Source organism: Telopea speciosissima, chromosome 2, assembly GCF_018873765.1.
Source record: "Telopea speciosissima isolate NSW1024214 ecotype Mountain lineage chromosome 2, Tspe_v1, whole genome shotgun sequence".
NCBI classification, from domain to species: Eukaryota; Viridiplantae; Streptophyta; class Magnoliopsida; order Proteales; family Proteaceae; genus Telopea; species Telopea speciosissima.
The window spans coordinates 67,196,694-67,218,441 of NC_057917.1; the positions used below are offsets into that span (position 1 = coordinate 67,196,694).

General features: G+C 38.9%; 2 protein-coding genes across 2 annotated transcripts; both read left to right on the forward strand.

Moving 5' to 3' along the window:
* Positions 1 to 1,411: 1,411 nt before the first annotated feature.
* On the forward strand, positions 1,412 to 6,646 carry LOC122649564 (leucine--tRNA ligase, cytoplasmic). Its single transcript, XM_043842762.1, has 3 exons — positions 1,412 to 1,565; positions 2,720 to 6,010; positions 6,396 to 6,646. Exons 2-3 carry the CDS (start codon positions 2,730 to 2,732, stop codon positions 6,397 to 6,399), a joined length of 3,285 nt encoding a protein of 1,094 aa, XP_043698697.1. The 5' UTR covers positions 1,412 to 1,565; positions 2,720 to 2,729; the 3' UTR covers positions 6,400 to 6,646.
* Positions 6,647 to 16,210: 9,564 nt separating this feature from the next.
* Positions 16,211 to 19,977, forward strand: LOC122652263 (TPR repeat-containing thioredoxin TTL1-like). The gene is made up of 7 exons (XM_043845955.1): positions 16,211 to 17,145; positions 17,338 to 17,533; positions 17,655 to 17,839; positions 18,352 to 18,685; positions 18,773 to 18,977; positions 19,622 to 19,728; positions 19,818 to 19,977. The coding sequence occupies exons 1-7, from the start codon at positions 16,211 to 16,213 to the stop codon at positions 19,968 to 19,970; spliced, it is 2,115 nt and encodes a 704-aa protein (XP_043701890.1). The 3' UTR covers positions 19,971 to 19,977.
* Positions 19,978 to 21,748: the final 1,771 nt, after the last annotated feature.

The following is a 21,748-nucleotide window of genomic DNA, read 5'->3' on the forward strand; positions in this document are numbered from 1 at the left end:
AGCACCGCAAGATTCCCAAACTGCGATTTTAATCCGAGGCTATCTACCCTATCCATCCTCAACCTTAAGCTCCGTCAGCACTTTCTTTTTAGACATCAACCCATTAAATGCCCCAATAAAGAGTGAGCCTAACCTTACTCTCCCAATAGCATTAAAACCTTTTTTCTAAATTCCATTTAGTGAGTCTAATCTTACTCTACTTAATTATCATAGTCTGTGTGCATCGAGATTGAGATTCTATAGTTGATTTATTTTGGAGGTAAAATGTAAGAATTTAGTTACCAAAAAAAAAAAATGCGAGAATTTCCGATTGCACTATTATAGGGGGTATTTCAGTCCTAAAGGAAAAGTGTCTACTTAGATATGACTTAACCAATTTATTCGTTTATATCAACATCAACACCACTTTCTTACGCGGATCCTCTTGGCAACATCATCTCACTTTGCTCAATAGTAGAAGAAAGAGATAAGTCTCATAACTTTAAGCTCGGAGTGTAGCCTACGTCAACACTCCCATGTGTCTATCTCTCTCTTCCTTAAAACAAGGGGATAGAACTATATTTTCTTATGGGGAAGAGAAATTTTCTTATGGGAAAGAGAGAGATAGACTCATGGGAGTGCTGAAGTAGGCCACACTCACGGAGAGTTCTTTTCCCATATATATATATATATATCCTTTAAGTTGTGAAATGTTTGAAACTTCTTCCACCTCAAAATGCTAGCCACACATAAAAAAACAAAGGTTTTGCAAATCCTCTTGTAAAAATCTAACGACAAAGATGCACATGGCGATAAATAGTCATTTTAAGAAACTCATTTGCCAGATATCTTCATGGGAGGGTAGAAGAGAGGCTGGTGGAGGAAGTGGGAGTGGGGGGCATGGTGGAGGGTTGGGCGGTGGGGAACGAGATACTATCGAAAGGTAGTGGGAGAGGAGACTAGGGGAATAAGGGTAATTTAGGGATTTAGAATTATCAGAGGGAAAGAGAGATAAATGTTTACTTTTATGAGGAAATCTAAAAAAACAAAGGGAGAAAGTTCTCTGTTCGGAAGTGTGCCTTATGTCAGCACTCTCATGAGTCTATCTCTCTCCTCCCCATTTGAAAAGACACCTCTGCCCCCTTATTTTGAAGAGGAAAGAGATAGACACATGGAAGTATTGGCGTAGGCCACATTCCCGGATAGAAAACTATTTCCCAAAATAAAAAATACACTTTGAATAAGAAAATTTGATTAAATATAACATAAGGGGTGATATAATTTTTCCCAACTTTCAACATATTTTATTCGGTGACCACCCGATTCCCTACCCGAATCCATCCCCGAAATTTCTCTCTTCTACTTTTTTTTTGTTTTTGTTTGCTTCATCCCTACCTACAGCCCTACAGGCTACAGGCCCCTTAACCCTTATTCCCTATCATTATTCCATTTTCGCATCTGCGTTGTCTCTAAGCAGCCGTAACTGCTTAAAAACCAAATTCCTCACTGGCTTCTGAAATCTTCAGGCCACGTCTACTCGCTAGATTTCCGTCGGATGTTCTCCAAAGACTAGTAGTTAATCGCAGGTAACTTCAATCTCATCTCTTTGGATGGTTTGTCGTTGAATTCTGGTTGGAATAAAACTTTTATGCTACATTGTTTTTCGTTTCTGCTCAGTTTCTTTATACTTTTGTGATAATGTTGGGGTTTTGATCTGTTTGGTTCTTCTGGGGTTCTGGATTTGAGGCTGATAACGTCCCGGTGGAAGGTTAGGGAACGACAGTTTTTATGGTTCTGTGTATTCTTCTTTCGTTATTAGTTCATAAATATTTTAATAATGGGTTCTATTTTATCGTAGTTTTTGCTTTTCTGACGGGATATTCAGATGAACATAAAGTTTTATCTGGACAAAATAAACCAGTCTTTTGTTAGGATTTAATTTTTGTTTCTTTATATTTGTTTTATTGTTGAATTTTCTTGAAGACTGAGTAGGAGTTGTTGACTGTAGGAGCCTTATGTGTTTTTGGATCTTGGGTTTTTCGATTTGTTTTGGTTTCTACTTACAACCGGTTTAATTTCGTTTCTGGAATTCATCTCTATTCATTTGAATTAGATTTCAATTCCTTAAATTGATGAAAATGAACACTTTTCCCTGATCGTTTTTAATCCTTGATTGCTGGTTACTCTTAGGCGTCTTCCTGTTGAGCTTCAATTTGGTGAGGAAAATCATTGTTTTCTGGCTCCAGCCCCTGTTTTTTGGATTTAATCTTTACCTCAAGGTTTGGGTTTCTCTTGATTTTTCTTAAAGCTGAATGAATATGCAAAACTGGTATTTTCTTGTCTTAATCTATTTAGTGGTGATGGTTACTAGATTTAAATTTTTTATGGGTATACGTCTAAAATCGAAGCAACTTAATCAGATCCTCCTTGATTTGCATTCTTGTCTTATTACCTTATGTCATTGTTAATTTGAACACTTAATGTTTCTTCATTTTCTGCTGTTTCTTGGTTCTGGTAAACTTTTACTTGCTGTTGAAGTTTTTGATTAACAAATTAGTTTGTACTTTTTTTTCTTTACTGTTTTTTATTCTATCATTTCATTGTTTCAAATGTAAAAACGTCCTCTTGATTTTCCATGTGATTTCTAGATATTCATTTGCAGTTTACCATCATGTGGCATATTAGCCGTCCAGGAATTGTAATTTCTCAAGTGCTTAGTTTTATTACCTTTTCTATGTAGTTTCTGTCAGATGGCATCCAGCACCGAGGCTGGGAAAAGCTTTGCCAGAAGAGACAAGCTACTGGAGATAGAGAAGGATATTCAAAAGCTGTGGGAGGAAAATGATGTTTTCAAGGCTGAATCATCTGAAAGACATCCTGAACCTGGGGAGAAATTTTTTGGGAACTTCCCATATCCTTATATGAATGGTTTTCTGCATCTTGGTCATGCTTTCTCATTGTCGAAGCTTGAATTTGCTGCGGCTTATCATAGATTAAGAGGTGCCAATGTGCTTCTGCCATTTGCTTTTCACTGCACGGGGATGCCCATTAAGGCATCAGCTGATAAACTTGCCCTGGAGATGAGAGAGTATGGAAATCCTCCTGTTTTTCCTACTATAGAAGATCTCAGTATTAGCACTGAAATGGAACCAGAGGAGGCAAATGGAGGGGGACAGACCTTACCTGATAAGTTCAAGAGCAAGAAGTCCAAGGCAGCTTCAAAATCAGGTGGACAGATGTTTCAGTGGCAAATCATGGAGAGTGTTGGCCTCTCTAGTGATGAGATTCCGAAGTTCCAGGACCCATATCACTGGTTAACATATTTCCCACCTTTGGCCAAGGAGGATCTTAAGGCTTTTGGACTGGGTTGTGATTGGAGACGTTCTTTCATTACAACAGATATGAACCAATTTTATGATTCTTTTGTTAAGTGGCAGATGAGGAAGTTGTGGAAGATGGGAAAGATAGTCAAGGATAAGAGATACACAATCTACTCACCATTAGATGGTCAACCATGTGCAGATCATGACAGGGCATCAGGCGAAGGGGTCCAGCCTCAAGACTACACGTTGATCAAGATGGAAGTGCTCCCACCTTTCCCCCCCAAGTTGAGTTCTTTGGATGGGAGAAGAGTATTCTTGGCTGCTGCGACACTGAGACCTGAGACAATGTATGGGCAGACAAACGCATGGGTTTTGCCTGATGGGAAGTATGGAGCCTTTGAAATTGACGAGACTGATGTTTTTATCTTGACTGCCAGGGCAGCCCTTAACCTTGCTTATCAGGAGAAGTCGAGGTTTCCTCAGAAACCAACTTGCTTGGTTGAGCTGACTGGATATGATCTCATAGGTTTGCCCCTAAAGTCTCCTCTATCATTCAATGAGACCATATTCTCTCTCCCCATGCTCACGATCCTAACGGACAAGGGTACAGGGATAGTGACCAGTGTCCCCAGTGACTCCCCCGATGATTACATGGCTTTACATGATTTGAAATTAAAACCAGCTCTAAGGGCCAAGTTTGGAGTGAAGGATGAGTGGGTCTTGCCCTTTGAGGTCATACCTATAATCAACATACCAGAATTTGGGGATATATCTGCTGAGAAGGTGTGCATCGATCTAAAGATAAAGAGCCAAAATGAAAAGGACAAGCTTGCAGAAGCTAAGAGGTTAACTTACTTGAAAGGATTCACTGATGGAACAATGCTGGTGGGAGAATACAAAGGTATGAAAGTGCAGGAGGCAAAGCCATTGCTCAGAAGCAAACTTCTAGAGGTTGGCCAGGCAGTCGAGTACAGTGAACCGGAGAAAAAAGTCATGTCAAGATCAGGCGATGAGTGTGTTGTGGCTTTGACAGATCAGTGGTACATTACATACGGGGAACCCGAATGGAAGAAAATTGCCGAGGAGTGCTTATCCAACATGAAGCTGTTCTCTGATGAGACACGGAATGTTTTTCTCCACACCTTGAGCTGGCTGAATAAGTGGGCATGTTCCCGGTCTTTTGGGCTAGGAACTCGTATTCCCTGGGATGAGCAGTTTCTTGTTGAGTCCTTATCTGATTCTACACTTTACATGGCATATTACACTATTGCGCATCTTTTACAGAATGGGGATATGTATGGATGTACTACTTCCGTAGTAAAGCCTATAAAGCCTGAGCAGATGACAGATGAGGTCTGGGATTTTGTGTTCTGGGGTGGACCATTCCCGGAAGCATCAGATATCCCTCATTCTCTTCTTAAGAAGATGAAACAAGAGTTTGAATACTGGTACCCATTTGATCTGCGAGTATCTGGAAAGGATCTTATACAGAATCATCTCACGTTCTGCATCTATAATCACACAGCACTTCTGCCCAAACACCATTGGCCACGTGGTTTCAGATGCAATGGGCACATCATGCTCAACTCTGAAAAGATGTCCAAGTCCACTGGGAATTTCAAGACACTACGCCAGTCTATTGAGGATTTTTCTGCTGATGCGACACGGTTTTCACTGGCTGATGCTGGGGACGGAATGGATGATGCAAACTTTGTCTTTGAGACAGCTAATGCTGCAATTTTGCGGCTCACAAAAGAGATCTCATGGATGGAAGAAGTTCTGGCTGCTGAGTCTTCGCTGAGAACAGGTCCTCCTTCTACTTACGCTGATCGTGTGTTCGACAATGAGATCAAGATTGCTGTCCAAATGACCGAGCAACATTATAATGAATACATGTTTCGAGAAGCTCTAAAAACAGGATTTTATGATCTTCAGTCTGCCAGGGATGAGTATAGATTCTCATGTGGTACTGGGGGAATGAATCGTGACTTGTTGTTCCTATTCATGGATGTTCAGACACGGCTCCTTGTTCCTATCTGTCCACACTATGCAGAACATGTTTGGAAATTCCTTTTGAAGAGGGATGGTTTTGTTGTAAAAGCGGGATGGCCCACAGCAGATTCACCAGATCTCACCCTCAAGAGAGCCAATAAATATCTGCAGGACTCAATTGTTACAATGAGAAAGCTGCTCCAGAAGCAAATATCGGGTGTAAAGAAACCAAACAAAAAGGGAGCTCCGGCTACAGTTCCTACTGAAGAAAGCAAGCCCACAGTAGGCCTGATATATGTGAATGAGCAGTATGAAGGTTGGAAAGAGGTATGCTTAAGGATACTGCAGAGGATGTATGACGCTGAGCACCGTGCTTTTGCACCTGACCAAGAGATAGTGGATGCATTACGGAACTCCTCCATTGGACAGGCATCAGATTTTAAACAGATTCAGAAGCTGTGTATGCCTTTCCTGAGGTTCAAGAAGGATGAGGTGGCCTCTGTAGGGGTTCAGGCCTTGGATCTAAATCTCCCATTTGGTGAAATTGAAGTCCTCCAGGAAAACATTGACTTGATCAAGAGGCAACTGGGCCTCAATGAGGTTGAAGTTTTCTCTGCATCAAACCCTAATGATGTTAGTAGAGCTGGTGCCTATGTTTCTTTGCTTAATCAGAATCCACCGTCCCCGGGGAATCCAACTGCAATCTTCTTGAACAGGTGAGGATCTCCTTTTTTCGGGCATTTGGCAAGTCAAAGCTGGTCATTGGTAGTCTTTTTGTGTTTTATTTTTTTTTCCATTGCAAGTCTTGTTAGTGAAGTTGAGTTGTCTCAAAAAAAAATTTTATTTTTATTTTGTGTTATTGCCTTCTTTATAATGCACTTTCTTTTACTGAAACTAAATTGCATGCTTCTTGGAAGAAGCTCATTTCTGTTTTGGCATATATATTTACATGATCCATGCCTCAGATCTGCTCTTTTAAAATTCTTTGCCATCATTAATAGTACTTTGTGAGTTTTGATGGTGGCTTGGGTCCTGTCCAGTGTCCATTAGGTGTAGGGACCTCCAATTTATTATCTTCACGTCTGCGAGTGTGGGCTGCAGGTAATGGACAAAGTGTACCCACTGCAGGAGCAACTGCCATGAATCTATTATATGCGAAATGTCCCACCAATTGAGAGCATCTAATGTAGAATTTTAACCCTTTTATGACGATTCAAGTGGTTGTAAGGGATTATTTCAATCTGACCATAACAGCTAAAATGTTCCTTGCTGGATGTTTTATTGTGTGAAATAACAACTAATACCCTTAGTCTTCATCAAGTCAAATTACTCTCTAGTTTTTTTTTTTTTTTTTTTTAAACAAATAAAGACACATCTTATATGTTGATAGATCCTGGACTGCTGAACTTGAATACTGATTACCAATGAGAGAACTGGTCTGTACATTCACAAAATTAGGATCTGCACTCCACATACCAAACTTGACGCTAGTATAGCCTAAGAAAATTCTCTGTTTTATTGACTGCTAGTGAGCGACTGAATCTATGTTTCTCATTTTAAAGACCCACATCTTGTGGGCTGGTCTTGAACTCAAGGTAGCCCAAAAACTAGGAGATGTCTTGCGCTATGTATGGAAGCCAAGAAAATGAAAGAAAAGAAAAGAAAAAATTCAAAAGGTTTTGAATTTGTGGAGAGAGATAAGACACATTAATCAATCATTGTGTCATCATGATTTTTATCTTTTTATGTTTTTTTTTTCTTTTCTTGACTTCCAAACATAATTATAGACTGGTGATTAATGATTATTGAAATGGTCCTCAATGTTTTGAAAGTTGAGGCACCTCCTAAATTGAATGTGTTAGTTTGGGGAATTTAGCATTGCAAATGAAAATACTTTTGATGCTTGGTCTTCCTCGTAGGTATGGCCAATGTGCTTGAGCAATGACTATCGTCCTGCCTTCAATCATATCATGTATGTATGCAGCGAAGCAATGGTCCTGTATCATTACTCTCTCTGGAATTGCATTGGTTTCCCAATGTTTTGAGCTTCTTTACTTTCCAACATTTTGTGTCGTTTTGTATCAGGGAAGGCATTATTCTTTGTAGGTCACCTCGTGGACTACCTGGGAATAGAGAAAGGATAGAGTCTCCGAGCCTCCCTTTTGTCTGGGAGCTGCTCTTGGATATCATTATTAGCTTGGTTGCACCTTCATCTACCCAGATGGGGATATTCCCTTTCTTTTCTCTGGTTCACTGGGAGTCTGGGACATGCTATTTCTCATGGGTGGGATTAACCACTGATTTATTGGCTGAGATGGCCATCAAGTTGAATATTCCGTGTCTACAAGTATGTGTGTGTCACTTGGATGATGAGTGAGTAATTGCATTTATAGAGATTTGAGTCTCATCTGGAAAACCAAAGTTTTGGCCTCTCATAATCACTGTAGTTTGAGTTGAGGTCAAGGTGCTAATGAGGATACCCTAGCAGGATGAAGTTTTAGGATCGTTTCTTTACCAGCCCCTTCCTGTTAGGCTTGAGAAGGGGTTGCTTTTTTATCTTTTTAAATGGTAAAAAACAAAGTGGGATTATATAAACGAAATATGACAGTGTTCTTAGCGTGAGCATTTCTAGCTAAGTTTAGAGCTATTGACATACAAAAGTTATCTCCTTTTTAATCAAAAGAGATATTCTGAGCTAGGTTTTGTATATATAAAAGGTCCTTAAGAAGATGCCAAGGAGAGAAAGTTGGAGATGGAAGAATATCGGTGGTCTGTTGATTAGAACACCATACTTCTTTAATCTTCCACCCCATACTGGAAGCATGGTCAAGCCCGGTTTTAATGCTAAACAATTCAATTTCCATATAGGTGGAAGATTTCATATAGCCTGCAGCAAACAAAATAAACCTACCACTAGCAAAAAATATTCGACCATCCTGTTAAATCTACTCCCGGAGTCTGATATCTCGAGGAAATTTAAATTTTGAAATTTGGTCTTGAGCCTTAAAGCTCATTAACTAGGTGGGACGCCAATTCACTTTCCTCTGTAAGTTTCATAGACACTGCCACCTGATGGAAGCTTCATGGAGAAGTCTTTGCAAGTAATCAATGTGGTGGGTGTGGAAAACCAAAATGCTCTTCCTAGTACTGTGAGAAATTTTTTTAAAGTGGATCCAATTTGGGTAATGAAGAGTATTGAAAAATAGATAGTTGATTTAGACTTATCCCTCTTTCATTTTCGTCAATGATGTTTTTTCTCATAATGAGGAGGAGTTAATATTATATACTTTTTTTCATTTGTCGAAATTCAATTATTTTGTTTTAATCTGTGTAGGACATCAGATACCAGGAGTGAATTCAACAGGATGGTCTTATATATTTTAGCTAGATGCCAAGTTTGCTTTGTTTGTTGTAGGGAATTTTAATTCGTCTCGTCATATGGAATCAGAATTAGTTAGTATCCATACAGGTCTCGAGTATGCGTCCAGTCTAGGGTTGAAGGTGAAAGAAGTGTGGTGTTCCAATCAATGGATTGTCGAGTCTCTTCCAACTCCAACACATACTCTTTGGCCTTAGCCTCTTCTCAAGAAATTTGTGCATATAAATATCATAAGACAAGATAGTACGTTTAGTACTGAAGCAAAGAACAGAATGAGTTGTGGCTGTGGCTTTAGAGGCTAAATGTATGTATTCTATAATTTTCCAATTTCACCAATTAAAAAAAGTGGAAAACTTGTCTTTTATGACTACCATTAAAGCAAACTTTAAACTACCCTTCAGCCTTTGATTTTTTAAATACCAAAATTATCCCTCAATTATGGGTCATTCTCATAAACCCAGTTTTCCTATTTCCTTACACCTCTTCGTATTGGCATTTTCCGTTCTTAATTGAGCCATTCATTTGTTTAACTATTTCCATAAAAGCTTCACTTTCTATTGGAAATTTAAAGCCTTATTTTTCCACGTGGTCAAATCCAATAGTCCATAATTAAACTTGAGATTTTAGTAGGGGACCTTGATCCTTAACTGCCCACAAATTTGGACGATGGAGGAAACCATTGGTCTGATAAGGAAACTCAATTAGAACTTAATGTTTTTTTGGATTTGATCTCTAAATGATCATCCATCCATTTACAAGGTATTAATCTAATTTTATTTTCCCGTGTGGAGATATAGGCTATGTTTGATATGCATTCTAAGTCGAAAACGCATTCTGACAGGAATGTCTTTTGATATGCACTCTCGTTCTCAATGGTTACACTTCAAACAGTCTCAGCTGCAATGGAGCGATTTAGAGTTTAGATGGCAACTGCTGCTCTTCATTGATCCTCTCAGTAGCTGCTCTACCCTGCAACACATTGAACACTTTTGCCCCACCCCAAGGGTTTTAGTGCAAGGTATTGGGACTAGTATTGATTGTCGCCGATAACGATATTGAACACTTTTGCCTCTCAAAATACTGATACATGCTATTTACTATTTTACCCTCCCCTATTTCAATACCCATTGATATGGTATTGGAATCGGCCATGACGATAACAATACGACCGAACTGATCTCGATACCTAAAACCCTTACCCTCCCTTCTCCCCCTCCTTTTACCCACTTTCCTTCGGTTGGGAAAAATTAAAAGAAAATGATGAGACACCGGTCAATTGATCCGGTTTTGATTATTTGGTCCAATTATGGTGCGGTTTACATTTTGACAAGAGGAAGTCATAATCGAACCAAATAGGTATCAATCGAAAACAGAATCATTTTGCATTCGATCCCGGTTTACTGGTTTCTATTCGGTTTTTTTTATCCAATTCACAACTGGGTTACATGCGATTTGTAGTGCCGTTTTTGGGAAACGGTACCAAAGACAATCTCAAATTTACAAATCCTATATATACTCGTGTTTTATCATTCTATCTCAGTCTTTCCCACTCATCCTGTTTCCCAATGCTTATGTGATAAAAAAGAAAAAAAAAAAAATTCCATCTTCATCTGTCCTTTTCTCTTTTTTTTTCTTCTCCATTCTCAAATGTAAACAAACCATTTCTTCCATTAGCATTTAGTAGGTAGGATTTTGTTAATCCATTTTAACATAACCCACCATTTTCAATTTGTATGTGAACATATATTATATAGTAAGTCCCAAGACATTTTACTTATTTTATGTTTCAAGTATGACGCAACCATTGTTGCATATTAAATTAAACATTATTTTATTACTTAACTCAATTGATGCGTGGATTAATAGTCGAGTGAGAGGTACCGATTCTATTCGGTTTTTTGGTTCTCATTCGATTTAGAACCATCGATTTTGCAGTACAAATCAAAATTGAACTGGAAAGAGAACCTATGAAACCAAAACCAGATCATTTTTCTACAGCGTGGTTCGGTCTGATCGTAAACGATCGGTTTCAGTTCCGATATTCGGTTTCAACTCCATTTTGACACCTTAGCCACAAGATTCTGTAGGACCAAGTTTCTCACGACGATAGAACTTTCCTTTACTATGCGGCTCAAGGGTGCTCGGATGAGATCCAAGGGGCATTTTCGATCTTGTATTGTAGGGGGAGTAGTTAAGCCTATGATGGTGAGTGAACCCTCCAACACAGGTGGAAGAAAACTTTCCCCACATTATGTATAGCTAAAAAAAATTAGATGAAGAAGCGAGTCTCTTTTCTACATCGTCACAAAAAATATATGCATATAACTAATCAATATTCATTCTATCTACATGAAATTCAACCTTCATTCTATCCACATGAAATTTATAGTACAAATATCAATAAATTAATTGAGATATCATAGAGTTGTATGGATGGTTTTTTCGTATAGAGTTGTATGGGTATGGATTGAACAGTTGTAAGAGATTGGAGGAAACCAACAAACATGTAAGTACATTTATTGAATACAAATTATGATTTAATTTACTATAAAAAAAATGCCTCTATGCTTTGTCACTGATTATAGTGGGAATGGCCTTTTTTGGTATAGCCATTGAGTCTCATCATTCTTTATATGGCCGGAATGGTTTTATATTGTCTAAGATAATTTTGGTTCCACAATATTTGGGACGGGTAGTATTGTCTACACATGGCCTAAGAGCATGGACACACTCCAGTTTAAATTCCTAACAACATAAAGAGTCTATAAAACTTTAATGTCTTCTGGTTTTTACAAAGATTTAAAATTAAGGATTGCTTGGAAACTATCAAATAACAAGGTCTTTATATACAAGTTTCGTCAAGTGAAACATCACATGTATAATATTCTCTACGGTACGATAAAGTGTGATTCCAACTAGTTTATCTACAATCTCGTTATCCATTTAATTGATTTGAGGGGGAGGATTCACCTTGACTTTATAGGCGGAATTTTCCCATCCACATGGTTAGGATATGGAAGTGCATGAGAAAGCTTCCACAGACTTTATTGTGGGGATCTTTTTCGCTTGTTTTTATTAACTGTTATTAACATATGCTCAAAACACATTAGCACAATGTACATCAAAATGATTTCTTGGCAGGGAATAGAAAAGGATCAGAGCCTATTTCTTAAAATTTTTTTTTAAAGAAAGTTAGAAATATACCTGAGATCCAAGGATAGCCGAAACCCAAAGGTATATTTATATTGTTCCAATTTAAATTGTCACTTTTGCTTGTTAGTTTTACTACTCAGTAGGTTGAAATTATTAGTTTTTTTTTTTTAACTTCTCCTTTGATACATTTCTCCCATCCAAAGGTTGAAATTGCACGCAACAAATGTGGAGCGAAAGTTGATGATTCAAATTGCAAAAATATACTAGGACTCTCTAGTAAGGTTATCTTCCTCTGCAAAATTTTAAAAATGGTTCCTATTCAGCAATGGTAAATCCTATATACCCACCTCAAATATTGATTTTCTTTTGATTTATTCCAAAACATCTTATATTGAAGTTAATAGAATAGTTCAGCTTAATATGTCTATCATATGGAATTAATGGCACCCTTATCTATTGAAATGACAATACAAAAAATAACTATGCCTAAATGTATTTACAGTTTTAAAAAAAAAAAATGAATAATACATCTTTAGAAATTTGCCTCTAATTATTGATGAGGCCGAAAAATAAATATTGGGGCAAATGTTTTTCGCCATTGAAAGTACCTTTTAGTGTTGATTAAATTACAACCGTTAATTTTTTTTTTAAGTAATAGGAATCAAGAACTCTTTCCGGGAGTGTGGCATACGCCGGCACTCCCATGAGTCTATTTGTCTCCTCAATTAAAAGACATCTCTGCCCCCTTGTTTTGAGGAGGAGAGAGATAGACACATGAGAGTGTTGGTGTAGACCGCACACTCCTTGGATAGAAAATCACTTCCCTTAATTAATTGACTACATTGGGTAGGATATATTCGTTGCTAACGGTTGCTTTTTATAAAAAAAGTTAATAATCTTTAGCGATAGTTCAATTACAGCCGCTAAAAGTAATTTTATGAAAAAAAAAAGGTGTTTTCACATACGATACAAAGAGATCCCAATTTACAATTACCAAAAGAACTAAGGACTTGATCCTCAATAAAATGGCAGCTAAAAGGCACAAATTAAGCTTTTCAAAGAAAATTCAAAAGTTCTTATCCAAATAATGTAGACGTAACAAATAGGAACAAAACAGATATGTAATTCCACAAGCCTAGATCAACCAACCAAAGGTAAAGCCAGGACTCACCAACCAAGTCTTAATCTGGGCCATCTTATGGTTAGGAATCTCAACTACATGAAAAAGGAGAACAATAACTTTCACATTTTATGTTAAGTTCTGTGCAGTTTTGCACCATTGCTAGGTTTAAAGCATTAAAAACCTCAAGAAATTGTTTCTTCCCCATCCCCAAACCCACACTTCTTTACCCTTTTCTTTATTTATGAATTCAGAATAAAAACCTAACTGTTTTGAAAACCAATTCTAAATCACAGAACATCAGATAACCATAAGAGAAATGTAAAAAATCAGCCCAAACCAGGTCATTATAGATTAATTAGACTCCACAAACAAGAAAATCCATCTTTCATAAAGCAAATGGAAAACTTGGGAACCTCAAATTTAGAAGGAAAAATACGTAAATCCTGTATAACAGAAACCATTTGGCATCTCATAAATTTGAACAAAACAAGCAAACTCAGAAAATCCTACAATCCCAAATCCAGACAAGTAAATTGGAAAAAAAAATCAAGAGGGGAGTCAAAGAAAAGAAATACAAATAACACAGCCCCCAACAAATTAAAATTATATCTTCATACCTGCAACCTTTGTGAGCTGAGAAAGCCAGATGCAAACCCTTGGCCAAATCTGTCATAAAGCTTTCTGATTAATGTCTCATGGGCCTCTCATACTTGAATGAATCTTTTGGTGTATTTCTCTATCTTTTCAGGTGTTACATGTCGTGATGGTACTTCAGTGGCAGATGCTTATAAAGTTGTCGATCTCTGAGAATAACTCAATCTCTGAAATCCCTAACAGCTTGTGGAAATTCATTTATGGAGTAATAGTCAAACCTATTTATACTGTAGCGTTATTTTTGAAGGACCCAGAACGATTTTCATTCAAACAAGCCATGGATCTTCTGCACAAGGGTTTGGAAGTAATGCAAAAATTCACCGGAGGTTCACTTACTGAATTTAAGTCATAGCTCATCTTTCTTGGTATACTGAGATCACAAGCTAAGTGAGTGTTCTAAATGTAAAATCCAATTGAAGAGAAACTTCTATATCAGACCAACCATGTATCTTTATTAAACCTATACAATATACATAATCTAGAAGAAACAGAAACCCGTGTAGAAAAATGGTGGCAAAAGACTGTGGAAAAAGAATTCAAATACAGCCGTTGGATTTGGTAAGACTCTTGTTGCAAAGCAAAGAGAAAATAATGGTTGAAAGAAATTAATGATTGTAAAATGTATATTGGTCAAGAAAATTTCATATGTTAACACTTTCAAAAATGGGTATCGGTTGATATTATGGTAGTTAGTGGGTGTGCCTTAACATATAGGCAAACGTCAGGAGGTGGCCGTGATAATTTTCCTTCTTTATTTTATTGATTTTGTTCACAGATATGTATTTTCACATTCTCTTTACTTTTGGCACAATATAGATCATTAAAGAATCTTGCATTACTATAAATAGTATGTTATATACACAAGCATGCTTAGTTTACTTTTATTTTTTCTTTATTTGTTAAAGTAGTTTGTTTTAGAATATATATTAACAGTTTCACTTGCAAGTATCGCGTATATTAACATTTTTTTCTCACATACTTCATGTATATTAAATTAGCCTTGCATGTTGATATAGAACACATCATTACGAGAGAACGTTCGAAATCAAACATCTAGTATAAATACCGGTTCAACCGGTTGAGATGAGGTGCAAATATCTTCTCACTCTCGTAACCTGACCATTTACTCAAACTCTCTGATCATATCATATAGAATCATGTACTTTTTCCACTCACCACGGATGGGGCTACCCCCATTGGGTCCGAGGCCCAAATCTTAGATGGCAACTCCTTTTATATTGATGTACATGTTGCATAATCCCAAATCCTCATTTTAACAAATGTAAATATATGGTAAGATACCATTTAACCAACACTCTCAGTCGCCAAGGGACCTTGAAAGCTTTAGACCCGTTCGCAAAGCGGATGAACCCACTCCAAAGGTCACGATACCTAAAATATGGTATCAGTGTTCAATCCCTATTGAGCACAAAATAATCTAAAAGGTTTTTTTTCCAATAACATTTATGGCAAAACTGTCTTAATGGCCGCATCAACTAATACATATTGGCATCGTTCTCAACCGACATCAATTCGTGATTGAGATCCTTGGTTGGACATCTACAATTAAATTTAAGTAAATGATAAGGGAAAATGTTTTCTGTGGGGTGGGGGCGTATGCCACACCAAGACACAATGAGGAAATGACCGCTCCTACCCCTTGAAAGGCCAAAACTCCACATGAAAAGAAAAGCAGATTCATTAAAACCTACGGTACTACTTCTTTTTCCCTTTTCTCTATTTATGAATTCAGAATAAAACCCTAATAAGTGTTTTGAAAACCAATTCCAAATCACAGAACATATATCAGATGACCACCATAAAAGAAAAATGTAGTAAAAAATCAACCCAAGCCGGCCAGGTCATTAATTAAAGATTAGACTCCACAAACACGACTCGAAAATCCATCATTCATACAGCAAATGGAAAACTTTGGAATCTCCAATTTAGAAGGAAAAACGTAAATCCTGTACATATAACGGAAACCATTTGGATTTGGAAAAATGATACATACGTTCACTCATGCATGGCAAGCTGACGTGACTTAAAACGTTTAGTTAGAAGGGAAAAATTTTGCTGCTACACCTGTTCTTCTACAAGGTTGGCAGCCAACGAAATGAAATAATTAACTTACCCTTTGGATTCATAAATATCTTCCTAGGTTTTAGTATTTTACAAAGGGGTGTTGTTCTCTATACCGCAGCACAAACTATGCCCAGGCACATGGGGGTGGGCGTAATGACCACCCTGCCCCTGAGTGGCAGGCTCATATGCCTGGACGTAACCTACGCTGTGGCACGGAGAACATTCTCCCTTATCCAAAATATCCTTTAAATCCCGGCCATTTCCTTGGCTGCCAGCCTTGTAACAGGAACATTCCTGCTACAGGTGTAGCAGCAAAATTCGTTAAGCTAGGATTGATTTGTTATTAGGGGTACTCCGGTCTTCACGTTATGTTGGGAATAGTCTATGCCTAGCTATATCCGTTGTTACGTAGTCCATTTTTATCGTGATTGTTTGTTTGTTCAGTTTGATCTGATCATCATATATTAGTGCGATCGATATATCAGTGAAGGCAGTACATGGTCTCGTTGTTCTGGAGGAGAAATGTCACATTCAGACCAGCCCAAACCCGTAAAAGGGTTGGATTATTCCTTCTCTGATCAGCTTCGCTACTCTTTGAGTTGCGAAGAGGACAAACCTGATTCCAAACAACTCGATGCTCTGGGTTCGCCGGTTTCGCCATTGACGACTCGTAGGTGGTCGGGACACGGTGGCCGTGCTGCCAGTGGATTGACCACCACGAGCAGCAGCAGTTCTAGCTCGTCTGGTTCGGTTTCAGGGGAAACTACGAACCCCGCAGTAGTCAAAAGAATCGATGTTGGCCGAAAGAGCCACTCAGGCGAGCTATCAGGCTCGAGCGTAAGCAGTCCAACTGTGGCGGAGAGCACACGATCCGGCTCTTCTGCGACCCGTAATTACAACCCATTTATCTATTTGGGCGGTAGCGGCTGTGGAGGCTCCGTTAATTCACCCACTGTGAATGTACTTGCCCCCACTGGAAACATTTTTCCGTCGGGAAAGATTTTTAAGACTGGAATGGCGACCAAGAGCTCTCCAAGAAGGGACATTCTTGGCTCTGGCACTCGGAACTACGGACATGGTAGTATAATGCGGGGCGGCGGGGTTACTGGCGGAAAATTGGGCGGTGGTAGTAGTAGCGGTGGTGAAGCTAGTCCGACCAATGTCGCGAGGGAATCAATGACAATGACGATGAAAAACGCTATGGCTAGTTGGGATTTAGAGACGGTGACGAAGGCAGGCAATGAGCAGTACAAGAGGAGAAATTTTTCAGAAGCGCTGTCTCTTTATGATCGAGCGATTTCGATATTTCCGGGTAATGCAGCTTCTCGAAATAATAGGGCAGCTGCATTGACGAGTCTTGGTAGGTTAACCGAGGCCATGAAGGAATGCGAAGCCGCTGTCAGGTTGGATCCTGCTTATGGCAGGGCCCATCAATATTTAGCATCTCTGCATCTGCGGTATGTAAGGAGATTAGACTGGATAATCTTTCCTATAAATACTAGCTGAAGGCAACTACTTGTTTATTTCAAAACTTGATATGCATGGTGTATTACTTTAACCAAATTTGTGTTTAAATCCAAAACCCTAACAAATTCTTTTTATTTTTTATTTTTTATCTTTTTCCTTTAAATTTTTTTAAACCATTACAGGTTAGGGCAAACTGAAAATGCCCGAAAACACCTGTTTTTTCTTGGACAGCCGCCTGATCCGATGGAGTTACAAAAGTTGCAGGCTATGGAGAGGCATCTAAAGAGATGTGTTGATGCCCGGAAGATGGGTGATTGGAAGAAATTATTGAAGGAAGTTGATGCCGCCATTGCATCTGGAGGAAACTCTTCTCCTCAGGTATATATGAATGATCCCGTACTCAATTTTAATTTGGATCGAGGTCGACATTATTGTAGAGTAGAACTAGATAATCAAATCATACAATACAGCTTGAATTGGTTGGAATGGAATTTTACAGCTCTTTGCAGGTAGAGTAGAAGCGTTCTTGAAGCTCCACCATCTGGAGGATGCAGAGTCTGCCCTTTCAAGCATCCCTAAATTCGAACCAGCTACCCCTTCATCTTCACAGGCCACATTCTGTGGATTCTTTTCCGAAGCTTACGTATACTTTGTCATGGCCCAGGTTGATCTGACAATGGGGAGGTGAGTTGAGAAATATAAAGTTAATTAGTTTTCTAGAAAAGTAGATAATGCGATTGGTGTGAGTGCAAGGTTCAAAATCCAGGTACCTGACTCGGTATCGGTAATGGCCGAAACCTTTCTGGATCGGGATCGGATAGGTCAAAAGACCCTCAAAAATATTTTTTTTTTTATGGATCGGGTCATGTATCGGCCAGAGTTGGTCAGTGTTATGATCTCAGGATTAGATCGGCCAATATTATCTGAATCGGATTAGTCAGTATCAATATCGGTCAAGATAATATAAAAAATAGAAGAAAAAAAACTTAAAAACTTTGAAAAAAATTCAAAAATATTCAGTCAAATCGATCATGGATTGGATCGGATCGGCTAATCCAACCGAGTTCGCCGTTTCAAGGAACGATCCAGTCAAACCTTTCTATCGGTCTAATCTCGGGGTCGGCATCCACAGATACCGATCCGATCCGAGATTACAAACCATGGGTGAGTGAGATTGGATGATGGATGCCTTGCAGGTTTGAGAATGCAGTTGCTACAGCTGAGAAAGCTGTGCAGCTTGATCCGGGTAGCTTTGAAATTGCAATGATGCTGAACAATGTGAAGTTAGTGGCAAGAGCCCGTGATCATGGTAATGACCTCTTCAAAGCTGGAATGTTTGATGAAGCCTGCTCAGCATATGTTGAGGGCCTAAAGGTTGATCCATTCAACTCTGTTCTTCATTGCAACAGAGCAGCATGTTGGTCTAAACTTGGGCATTGGGAGAGATCCGTTGATGACTGTAACCAAGCTCTCAGGATCCGACCCAATTACACCAAGGCCCTTCTTCGAAGGGCTGCCTCATATGTCCAGGTGAATTGGTTCTTTCAAATCAAATTTATTCACAAATATTTCGTTGCATTGAGTAATCAAGTATACTCTGTCTTGGTGGGATTGCAGTTAGAACGATGGGCTGAATCTGTGAGGGACTATGAAGTTTTGAGAAAGGAACTTCCAGGTGATAATGAGATTGCAGAAGCTCTATTCCATTCCCAAGTTGCATTAAAGAACTCCCGAGGAGAGGAAGTTTATAACATGAAATTTGGTGGTGAAGTGGAGAAAGTATTAGGTCTTGATCAATTTAGATCTGAAATATCTTCACCTAGTGAGTCTTTAATTCTTTGTCCTCGTTACTTGTTTTTCAGTTTCTAGTAGGACTGCAACAGGTCGGGTTGGGCCGGGTTTTATAGAACTCTAACCCAACCCTAAGTCCTCTTAGCTGGGCCCAGGCTCAACTTGACCCTACTTAGGGCCAGAAAAATCCAACTCTGACCCGTCCTCAGGGTCGGGCCGGGCTGACCCTGATTGGCCCTGATCATGGGGAGAGGGAAGGAAATACATGGGTTGGAATGGGCCAAGGAGAAAATTATCAATTTTGCATAAAATAACATTGTAATAAAATGTATTATATCACTTACTATCTTCATATATAATATATTATATAATAAAATGTGGGTGACGTTTAAATTATATATATATATATATATATAGTATAACTTAAAACATGGTCGGGTCGGGCCGGGCCAAGCCAGGCTTAGCCCGAGACCTCGACCCTGACCCGACCCTGACCCGACCCGACCGACCCGACCTTGACTCAGGACCAGAAATTTCCAGTCCTGACCTGCCCTCAAGGCCAAATATCTCAGCCCAGCCCTTGTTCGGGGTCAGGGCGCGTTCGAGCCAATAGGGCCAAACTTGCACCCCTAGTTTCTAGTTAATTAAATTGTGGAATTAAGCTTGAAATGGCAGGTGTTTCAGTAGTGTACTTCAAGGCAGCATCAAACAAGCAGTGTGAGCAAATATCTCCCTTTGTGGACACTCTATGTCACCGGTATCCATCTGTGAATTTTGTCAAGGTAGTAATCCCTCATGATTGACTGTCAACTGGTTTATGTGTGAATAATAATTTCATTTAAGAATTTATTGGATGTATATTTGACTGAAGGTTGACGTCGAGGAGAGCCCAGAGGTAGCTAAGGCAGAGAATGTTAGAATTGTTCCAACATTCAAGATTTACAAGAAAGGTAGTAGAGTTAAGGAGATGATCTGCCCTACACCTCAGGTTTTGGAGTCCTCGGTGAGGCATTACAGTCTCTAGTACAAAAGCATTTGTTATCTCATTTTCGTAAATTGGCCTTTTTTTAGTTCTATTTCAGAGAGAGAGAGAGAGAGAGGGTTGGCTGGTAGAAGATAGTGGAAAATGTATATAGAAGAATCATACCCCAATAAAAAGGGCAAAAAAAAAAAAAAACAGAATTGGAAGCGATGAGAGATTGGAGATCTGGTGGTTACTAATGGGTTAGTGAGAGGAGGTTGACGAAGATGATGTTATTGTTGTTGCTATGCTCTACTATTGCTTGAATAAGAAAAAAAAAAATCTCATTCTTTTTGGTATATAATAGATGTTCTTTCAGGAACCATTTTGTTATCTTATCTGGGTATGTTATTTGTCTCATCTTATCTTCTTTTTTTTTTTATTTATAATTTTTGGTGGAATTTTTATTTATGTTCCTACTTCCAACCATTGGAGCTTGGTCGGCTCTATGCATATTTGGAGGCCTCTAATGACATGAGAGAGATGTTTATGTATGTTTTAAATATTTTGAGGAATAATAGCAGAATTATCATGGTATCCAGAGCACAATAAGTTCCTACGAATTTTCTTCTTTTCGTGGTTATGTTTTTTTTTTTTTTTTTTTTTTCTCTTTTCTCATGGGGACGATCCCATTTCCTCCACGGTTGGCATATCTCCTCCTCTATCATCCGGATCTTTTTCTTCTACCTTTCCTAATGTCCACCACTACATCTCCATTAAACTCACTTCTAAGAATTTTATATTCTGGCAAAATCAAGTTTAACCCTTTCTCGATGGCCAAAATCTGTTTGGTCATCTTGATGGCAGTACTCCATGCTCTGATGATCCTGTTGCAAGTGCTCACTAGCGAAGACAAGACTCAATGATTCGTAGTCTTCTTCTTGCTTCTCTCTCTGAAGAGGTTTTTCCACTAGTTCTTGGAGAGAAAAGCAGTTGTGCTATTTGGGACACATTAACAACTGTTTTCTCTTCTCCTCCTGAAAGCAGGATTATGTCCCTGACAATGGCTCTTCAAGACTTGACACAGAAACTTGATAAACCCGTCTCCAAATTTTTGCAGTGTGCTAAGACAATTGCTACCGAAGTCAGTGCAGCTGACCATACCTTACGTCCAAGCGCTTTCAACCTTCATATTTTTCGAGGCCTGAAATCTGATTTTCGCAACATGGTCTCGTCTCTTCTTGCTCAAACTAATCTGATTACCTATGATGATCTTCATGCGATGCTCCTCAGTCATGACTTTCTTCATGACTCATCTACGATGAAGCTTGCTATCACTGACACTACTCCTGCAACCGGTTCTCCTACAACCAATATTGTTCAACGACCTGGCTCATCGTTGGACTCATGCTCCCAATCCTCTCAATGTGAGGGTTTTGGAGGTCATGGGGGGTCGTGGACGTGTTGTCTTGGCCGTGGGGGTTTTTATGGTGGTCAGTCTACTGGGCGGTTCTGGTGTTCTATTTGTCGTCGTACCAATAATTCCACCGACCGTTGTTATTTCGCCAACAACTTGGTAATCCTAACACCCAAACCCTACCCTATCATCCCAATAACCCACCACCCACTGTTCATTACACATATCCCTCTTATCTTCCTTCTTCTTCATCTTATGGCTACCCCAACCCACCTCTTTTACCAACCTCTCATCCATCCACTGCCCTACCATCGTCCCTATTCCATATCCTTTCAACTACCTTAGTGGAAAGATGATGTGGAAGCAAAGAATATGATGTGAACTCTTCACATCCTTAATTAGTGCTTGATGATGTGGCAACTAC

Coding starts and splice junctions, on each gene's coding strand:
- LOC122649564 (XM_043842762.1), top strand. CDS start 2,730: ATGGCATCCAGCACCGAGGCTGGGAAAAGCTTTGCCAGAAGAGACAAG.
- LOC122652263 (XM_043845955.1), top strand. CDS start 16,211: ATGTCACATTCAGACCAGCCCAAACCCGTAAAAGGGTTGGATTATTCC. Junction 17,534..17,654: donor GAGGAAACTCTTCTCCTCAG/GTATATATGAAT, acceptor GGAATTTTACAG/CTCTTTGCAGGTAGAGTAGA. Junction 18,686..18,772: donor GGGCTGCCTCATATGTCCAG/GTGAATTGGTTC, acceptor GTGGGATTGCAG/TTAGAACGATGGGCTGAATC.